Below are 9,080 nucleotides of genomic sequence, written 5' to 3' on the forward strand. Positions count from 1 at the left end.
AAGATTAATAGATAGATGAATCCAGGAACATGCCCGACACATCCTCTAAAAGCACAACGCATAGTGCAGTTTCAATCTCATGACATTCACAAGGTTGAAAAACATAAACTCCATCGTGCATAGCAGGGACTAGCTACAATGACATCCCCCCGGCATCATTAGCGCCCGACAGTGGGCGTAGACCATAGTATGAACACACATACATATCCACATACTTGAGCATCCAGTGATACAAAGGTCTTCCTAGTGAGTTTTCATCAGCACTCCAGAGGTGAAGGGCAGATCAGCCATGACAAAGGCTAACACTAAAGGAGAATTCAAATAGTCCACATTCTCTGGTCAAGCTATACAAAGGCTTGTGAAGACTATATTACCCTATACTCTCAAAATATTAACCTAGTGAAAAACATAGGTTATTTCGCTATTGTGGGCCAAAACAAATAGGATGAACTAAGCACCTGCAACCTTGATGCAGCAGCCAACCAAGAAAAATCACATTAACAGTGCAGTAAAAGGACCTCAAAGACACCAAAAACATCTAAAGGTCTTACTGTAACGCTTATAATATTTCAAAGTTCAGAGATTCAACCACCATATCACAACTGTTTCTTTACGCTTTGCCATGGTTCAATATTAAAAAGCGAGAAGAGCAAAGGATATTTCAAAAAAACAAAAGATAAATTCGTGGTATGGACAAACCATAAGAATTAGACAAAGCCCGCAGATCAGAAGGGGTGGACGTGTACTCTAAAAAAGGGTGTATGAAGACCATCAATGCAAACGAACATCACAGTTTGCATCAAAACACACTTGGAATAGAAAAAGGGTGCATTCCCAATGGGCTACATTCTGAGCATATACATCCCCTGAAAGAATTTCAAAAAACATCACTAAAAGTGAACACCACAGGTGCCTCAAATGAAGTGGCAAAACGACGGACTGATTCCCGATGCTACTTGAGAGAGCATTGATCCTCAAGATCACAAACTTCATGCATACAGAAACACTCCCCTTCTTGCGAGTCACTTGTGACAACAAAATGCCTGAGAAACTTCAACTGCAGCATAAGGAATGACAAAATCCAGAACAGAACTGAAACATGTAGACAGCTGCTGTATGTATGACCATCCATGTAATTTTGAAACAAGCTGCTCGCATGCATTGGCAAAGTAACCAAATTTGTTTACAATGACACAGGGAATGCATTATAACTGCAAATGAGTGATAGCTCTACACCAGATGGACCAGTAAAGGATCGTGATCCACCAAAACATTTCGACTCACCCAAAGACAGCCTCAGCTAACTCCCACAATTGTGACCCAAAATTACCAACGCATGCAATGTAGAAAGCAGCTGTAGAGGCCCTTCAAGCCCTCCCCGCTAAGTGTAGCCAATAAACTGTGCCAATTGACCTCAGAGAATGATGGCCATTCAATAGCACACTGCTGAACAGGCTACAGAGACTATTCAATGAAAAGACTCTAAGAAGTATGTACAATATTGACGTCGAGACTGTCTCTAACTCCAGTATACAAAAAAAATGGGCTCAGGAACTTTGACCTCTGTGGATTCCCTTCCACAATATTCCCCATGTATAGAAATCAATTGCAGATGCTGCTCATCTCCTCCAGGCTGCACGAGAGGAATAATAAGAGTGCAGCTGGCGTTCCTCCCTCATGCTTGCAAAACGAGAGTCCAGAGTTTGTACCTCCCTTCCACGACTATTAGCAATCACCTTTTCAGATACAAAAAGGCGAGGCATAAGTGACCAGTCCAACATTACAAGAAAAATCATTGGTCACAGGCAGAGCAAATAAAAGCGGATAAAAACGTTCTCAATACCTTGTTCAAACCCCAGGTTGGTCTTTGAGAAGGAGCTACCGTACCCTTATTTGAAAGGCTTGTCCAACGTGCCAAAGGCCTTCTGTTGCCTCCATTCCTGATATCAACGAGTGAGTCTTAAAATACAATCCATAAACAAACAAGCAAGAAAGAATATTGTTATATCAGTTTAACAAAAACTTAACTTTCTAACACTGTGAACTTGAAAGGCCTTTTGCAAGGTCAATCACATATAACAAGCGAGCCTTGACATACAATACATGCACAATAAAACAAGAAAGAATATTGTTGGAAAATTTTAACCAACGCTTGACTGTCTATATTGCAAACTTGAAAGGCCTTATCTCAAGGTCAGGACAAAACTGAGGGGAAAAACAGTCTAATCACATATTTTTTTAAAAATCATATGCTCAGCAGTCAATCTACTTAAATCTGTCACGAAATTTGAAAAATACTTCAAATGTTAGGTTAATTCGAGCAAAGAAACCTTAATAGAACAAGGGTGAATGGCTTGATAGAAAAATTGATGGCTCGCCACTAATTTAAACCACTCCATCAATATAATATCTGTCTCCTCATCAATCATTCATTAACTGCCTCAGAAGCAGGACAATGTTATTGCTAGCACTAGGAGTCATTGTTTCCTTTTCACAATCAATGCACTACAGATGTCTCAGTTTTGAACTGACAACCAAGCACAACTGTACCACATCTGCTTCAGCCACCCCCGCACTTGTGAGTCCAGTGCAAAGAGGCAGGCATACAAGACTATGGCAGATAGCAGTTTTCAGACAACATATATCTCCACAAGCACATAGCCAGGGCAATCAGAATTCAAAAAGTGTGACCCACTCAACCATATGATAGGCCACCAAAAGCAAGAAATAAGCTCTGTAATGTCACCTCATACTGCTGCAGGATGATTTACCAAGTAGAATTATACCTCAAGGCTTGAAGTCTTCTCACAAATGAACAAAAGCCATCCTTGGCATCAAGAAGTTGAAAGTACTAGCAATGGAAAGTCTGAAAATTAAGTATGTTGAAAAGCGTCTGCCTTATATGGATACATATGAATGGGACCACTATAAAATCCCCATAATTTCCCACTTAACTTCAGTCTTCTCTGAGAATACAATTTCATTTTGCTTCTACACATGCGCATGCATGTCTGCACGCGAGTGTGAGCTCGAGTGTGACACTTGCACATGGCGGCCATTTGCTTCAACGGAAACTTTCCCTTTACAAGGTGACAGTACTCCTACAATGATGTTACATAGAACTTGGTTTAGAGCCTCCCTAGTTAGCAACTTGAGTGCTGCAGTCTGGTGAGTACCTTTCCAGCTCAATCACTGAGTTTTGCAGATGCAAGGAACTCGTCATTTAGAACCCCATGCATGTAGATTTGATTTCTAGCACATCAATTTAATCCGGACCTATGGAAAAAGAGTTGATTCACCTTCTATCAGAGCTTTCTAGCCTTTCTCTGATGGATTCAAGGCTTTCTGTAAGACACTCTTCTTTGGGTATTTACCTTTGGGTTACCAGCTTACCTATACAATTAGTGCAATATATCAAATTGTTGATCATCCTTATTAAGGTCCCTAGACTTATGTCCATGAGTCTTGAGTCTTATATCTCGAATTGGCACTCCAATCCTAGAGGCGAGACATAATTGAATCTTTAAATGAGGGATGGTTATGTATGTATGACACGATTCTTAATGAGGTGAATCTCTAGTATTCCGAAGTGTAATTGATTGATTAATTTCAAGTAATATTATTATAAATCGAGTGATACTACCCTCAAGACTACTACCCTCAAGACTCAAATTGAGCACTGAAATCCTTGCAGATTGACACAAAAGCAATCTTAGCATCAACAACTTGAATGACTTGCAAGCTCTGCGTCATTAATTTAGTTTCGTCACCACATGGATCCCAGTCACTATTGACTTCTGAAATTTGAGCAAAAGTGGAAAGCGCATCTTGTTTCAAACAAACGACAGAGCAAAAGAAGCACCCGACAATATAATGCAAACTGGCCAACTTTAAGAACATGTAACAAACAGTACCAGTCAACGAAAAGCCCTTTGCAGCAAAACACCATGAGAGTAGAAGCGAAATGTGTTTTTTGAAGGCTTGCCACAAAGCTACCCTTCTGACAAATCGGATTTCACACTTGCATTTTGCATCAAAACCTTGCCCTCTATTCGTAACTAGACTACAGTAACCACTCACTTGCTCACTCGACTGGGAGCCGATATCTTGAAGTTTTTCGCTGCAACTGGGAATGGGCGTATGATTCCTTGGATTGGTTTCCTGCATTTTAAAGAGGGCCAACAGATTCATTAGCAGAGAGCTACATTCACATCCCTCGAAACGAAACGTTCCAGAAAACATCTCTTCCTCGCCAGGTAGAGATTCATTACCCGCCCAATCGCTTCACCGTCGGAGTGACAGTCGTAGAAGAAGCTCGCCTGGCTGCAGCCTTCGTAGCAACAAATGTGGAATTCCCACCGCGTGCTCTGGCCTCTGCCAATTTACCCTGTGCAAGACAGACTCATCATCAGCTTAAAGCTGCCTCTTTCGTTGGACCAAAAGAATTTCTCGTGGAAGATACATGCCTGTCGAATAGCTGAGGAACGAAATGCAACTGCTCTCTGCAATGTGTCTCTTCTCGGTTGAGCGGCGAATTTGCCATTATTACTCTTTATCTGCATATGAGACATCCATCGACGTCAAACGGAAGCTTAGTCTAGGTCATGCCATGGAAGAGGAAACGGCAAGAGGAGACAAACATGAAATTACCGGGGCACGACGTGGCTTCTTTTGTTTTGACATCTTAATGATATCGTCTGCAGGCAAAAAATGGATTAATTCGGGTTCGGAGCTCGGCAATGTGAGCAAAGAAACAAGAAAGAGGAGAGCAGGGAGCTTACCTAAGGACATGTCGACCTTACGCTCGATATCGGTCATTGTGAGCTTAAGGTTGGGAGACAGAGCCTGAGGAGCCATAAGGAAAACGGTAGGAGAGCGAAGGATGACGATGAAGATGCAGATGAAGATGATGGAGAGAGTGCAACCCTAAACTTACCCTCCAAGTCATTAAGGGCTCTTTTTGCAGCTTTCATTTCAAAATTTTGAAGGTCTTTCCTCATAATTAGCTACATTTTCGCACATTTTACCAAATTCAGAAAATCTTTTTTTCCTGGAAAATGTTGTAGGCTCATTGGTGAACACCTGCTTTATGTGTATATGCGTGTATGTCTTGGGGGAGGCGGGTGGTTGCAGGGAGCCAGGCAGGGTTCACTCAAAAACAGAAAACAGTCACCCATTTTGGTGTTTCACTCGAAAACTGAAACTAGAATTGCAGGAGGCAGCCTTACAATCGTGACTGGTTTTTGGTTGATAACCTGGTATAGCAAGACTTTCCATCGTGGAGCATGTAAGTACTAAATCAAAATTGAACCTGAATCCTATAATTTTACCAAATTTTTTAGGGAAAAAACAAATGAGTAAAATGGTAGACACGAGACGCGACACAGGGTCCATTAGGACCCGATCTCCCTGCAAATGTCAAGGGTGGTGATTTATTATTGATTTCATGATGTCCATATTTCCAACAAATACATCAAACAAATTTTGGAAGCTGAAGTCCAACAAATTCATGAATCGATCTTCATTGAAATCTATACAATATTGTCACATGGAGTACAACATATGAATAAAAGTGTCATCATCCTTCGATCTTGCATCCAGCTTAGATTTTCTTGCTCCCGAGCATCAATAACATGCATCAAAAGATAGGAATGTTGTAAGAAATGAGATTGAAAACAAGTGATTTTGAATGGATGAGCAATTGAATATATTTATGTAATATTATATAATATATAATTATTATAACCACACATAGTGTGGGCAAGGAGGCGGCGCGCTTCCTTCCCCAAGAGTTATAATCTAAGGGAACGACCCTTCCCTGGGTGCCGAGAATATTAACGCCGAGAATATAAATGTCGAGAATGTTAACGTCAAGAATAAGTCTCACGAATGGATAAGATATTGGCATATTACATGAATGTCAATAGTCATAATCGTAGTAAAATCATCACGAGCGATTGCTAATACTTTCTTTGCTCCAGATTTTGTTGCTGCAAACAAATTGGAGCCATCAAGGTGAGAAAGTAGCTTGGAGCCAGCTTTTCCAATCTTCACCTGTCTAGAGTACCAAAGATGAAAGAGCCAAACATTGAATTTAAATATTGTCAAGAACAAGCTAAACAATGCAAAGACAATGAGATCAATTTTGTTGGTGGAAATTGACATCCGCACAAGGCCCAAGTTCAAAATTTTAAAGGTACATCACTATCAAAGGTATATCATGTATGCCTTAAACAACCGCCTCACATTCCTCAAAATATGGTTCCTTAAAACTTTTAGATTTTGATTCCATAAGGACCCACCTTGTCACTTAGAATTTTGAAAGGTGCTATAAGAACCAAAGTAACTTTGATTAATGCTAAACCTTTCTTTCTTGGCCACCTTTGCAAAAGAGTCTTTAAGCTAGTTCTTTTGCTTCTTCTTTGCCATAAGGTACAAGCTCTCACCTGCAGCGTCATGTACGTGATGACTATGGATCTAAACGTTTTGTGATATCCATTGCTTAATATTGTGTGGCCAATTGAGCAATGTGTAGACATGATCAAATCAAAGAGTTCTGCTTAAGACCTGTGTCTCTTTCTTTTGGGCATACTTCAGCCTCTAAATTTTCACTCGTCTCTTCAGCAAAGTCCCCCTCACCTCTTCTCCCTGTAGAGTTTTTAGTTGAGTCATCTTGGCTATTGGCCTCTTTCGAGGACTAGAAGGACCTTTTCACACGCGAGTCCCTCCTTGACTTGGATCTCATGTGGGTCGTTGCTCCCTCAAATAGGAAATTTAAGTCCTACGGAAGGAAACTTTGACTCTTGTTTTTTCTGCAGTTATGTCACGTTCCCATTGTCTATCGTGTACAACAATGGATTGCTTGCCCAACTACATTACTATACTCTCCTTTGAAGTTCTTACCGGGGGCACCGTCTCATGTGGAGTTTTGAAATTGTCGTGCCTCATTGTTAACCCGTGTAGATGTACTGAATGGAATGCCAGAATTTGCTTTTCGAGACTCCTCTTGTTGAGAACTCCATGCTCGCCTGGAGAATGCATCTGCGATGGGTCTGCAGACCAAACGGGAAGGAAGTGTTAGGCTAGGACTTTGACGAGAATGACTCGGTGATATTCCAGCCTCTCGTGAGACTACTAGCCTTTGAGGACCTCCAGCTCCACCCCTGCCTTCTCCCCGTCCGAGGATTCTTTGTTGAACGCATACGATCTTCATCCCTCCTCTTCTCCCCTGTCTGCTACTCTCTCTTCCATGCAATCTGCGCAAATTCTTGAGCCTCCATGGACTGTCGAGGGTCGTTAAATTGTGGAGCATTGCAATCCATTCTAGGATCGCAAGCTCGCTGTTTGGGCTCGTTCGAAGACATGACCATGGATGGATGTTAGTCGATTGCACAATCTTCTCATGAATATCAGGATGGGTAGCGATGATGCAGATCACCTTCACGTAGTGTCTATTACTTTATTTGTCTAGCTACTCAGTGCCTGAAACCATACAGGTGTCTCGGATACGTATAGAATGGACAGCCTCTTTCTGATAGACACAACAGGTGATGGCATGCCCTTCGTTGCATCTTGTGACTGTGGATTGCCTTCAACTAATGGTTTTACCGGATGCCACGGAGAAATTGGGTGGTATCAACCTTTTCCCAGCTCTTCGAATCTCGATCGTATGCCCAGAAATCGCTCTTATGTTGCACAAAGCCAATATTTTCTGGTGGGAGCTCGCATGGGACATCTTGGCACGATGCAATCCAGAACATCCACGCTACATGAATGAAGAGAAAAGAGGGACAAATTTTGTTCAACGCTGTGTTCCAAGCCATCCAAATTCTAAGAGCTCCGCTGTCAATCTATGGAAGCATCTTCACAAAACTCTGGTTGAACTTGCAGCTGCAATCCGCAAGCTCTTGTGAAGATGCACATAAGAGGTTAGACAAGGGCAGATTCCATTTAATACAAGAAGATGTGCACACAGAGAGAAGCCCAGGGGAGAAGCACAAATCAGATTGATTTCTTGCACCGGCCATTGAGAAGAAGTTTGTGATACTCAACGGGGTAGCTAATCAGCGTTGTTCCTCAACAATATTTTTTCTTTCATCCAAAATTATATAAAGCTAAAAAGCTTCAAGAGAAAGGCACCATCCCCATGGATGGAGTTTTGTAACTTCGAAAGAGTCGTTCCGTGTGGAGCAGTGCCGACAAGTGCTATCACAGCTCATCCGTGGAAGAGCCTCGCAGAGCTTATCGTTGCAGCTGGCCGTTCTGTAAGTAGTAGACATAGATGGATCGAAGAGTGCATCCGGTTTGCTTCAAATCTTAGCAGCAACATCAACTGAGTGGAGGAAGAACCCTCTTCAAAGAACTGTTCGGATCTCAATTAGCCTGCAATGCACAATGCAAGATCCTACACAGATCAGCAAAGTATGTGCAGTAGTCCCAATCTGCGTGACTCAAAATCAGCCTTTTCCAGGACGATGAGCGGTCTTCTCATACCTGCCAGACAAGCATGCAATTGTGATTGATCCCTTTTTGCCCCTGCTTGGTGAACAGACATGAAGAATTGCCAACTCCGTTGCTGCAAATCCGTCCTGGCATATGGCACAAAAGCTTCCCACTCAAAACTTCCTTCACGATTTTAATCTGCTTCTCTCTGCGCCTCTTTCGGACTTCTGTGCTGCATTGGATCCTAAATATTTCCTCGTCAATGCAGATGCAAGCACCCATGAGGAGGGAAGCCTCGAGAAGAGGCGATCCAAAGGGATCCACAGTGGGGAAATCGCTTTGCAAAAATCTTTAGCGAATTCCTTCGCAAGGAACTCCAAAGGGTGGGAGGATGAGCAGTTAAAGGCGGCAAGGATGAAGTCTCTCTCTCTCTCTCTCTCTCTCTTACTCACTTAGCAGTTAAAGGCGGCAAGGATGAAGTCTCTCTCTCTCTCTTACTCACTTGTGCACACCTTCTATCACTTTGCATTACTGTACTCTACACCAGAAGCTCGTTGCGCATGACTCTACACTCAAAATCTACCATGAGCTCATAGGAAAGATAGGATTTTTCTTGATGCGAAAATGCTAGCATTTTT

At 42.1% G+C, this 9,080-nt stretch overlaps 1 protein-coding gene across 1 annotated transcript; it reads right to left on the reverse strand.

The window, feature by feature from the left end:
• Positions 1-1,178: 1,178 nt before the first annotated feature.
• LOC147881452 (uncharacterized) lies at positions 1,179-4,967 on the reverse strand. The gene is made up of 7 exons (XM_087370020.1): positions 4,782-4,967; positions 4,651-4,697; positions 4,467-4,556; positions 4,272-4,387; positions 4,081-4,161; positions 1,844-1,940; positions 1,179-1,736 (listed from the first exon to the last, which is right to left on the reverse strand). Exons 1-7 carry the CDS (start codon positions 4,855-4,857, stop codon positions 1,620-1,622), a joined length of 624 nt encoding a protein of 207 aa, XP_087226146.1. The 5' UTR covers positions 4,858-4,967; the 3' UTR covers positions 1,179-1,619.
• Positions 4,968-9,080: the final 4,113 nt, after the last annotated feature.

This window comes from Dipteris shenzhenensis, chromosome 31, assembly GCF_047967505.1.
Source record: "Dipteris shenzhenensis isolate YYH24624 ecotype China chromosome 31, Dip_SZ_1.0, whole genome shotgun sequence".
NCBI lineage: Eukaryota > Viridiplantae > Streptophyta > Polypodiopsida > Gleicheniales > Dipteridaceae > Dipteris > Dipteris shenzhenensis.

Excerpts from the sequence above, each read along its gene's own strand:
- LOC147881452 (XM_087370020.1), bottom strand. The coding sequence starts at position 4,857 with ATGGCTCCTCAGGCTCTGTCTCCCAACCTTAAGCTCACAATGACCGAT. Across the intron at positions 4,557-4,650 it reads AGAAGCCACGTCGTGCCCCG|ATAAAGAGTAATAATGGCAA; the intron begins GTAATTTCATGT and ends TCTCATATGCAG. Across the intron at positions 4,162-4,271 it reads ACGGTGAAGCGATTGGGCGG|GAAACCAATCCAAGGAATCA; the intron begins GTAATGAATCTC and ends TTTAAAATGCAG.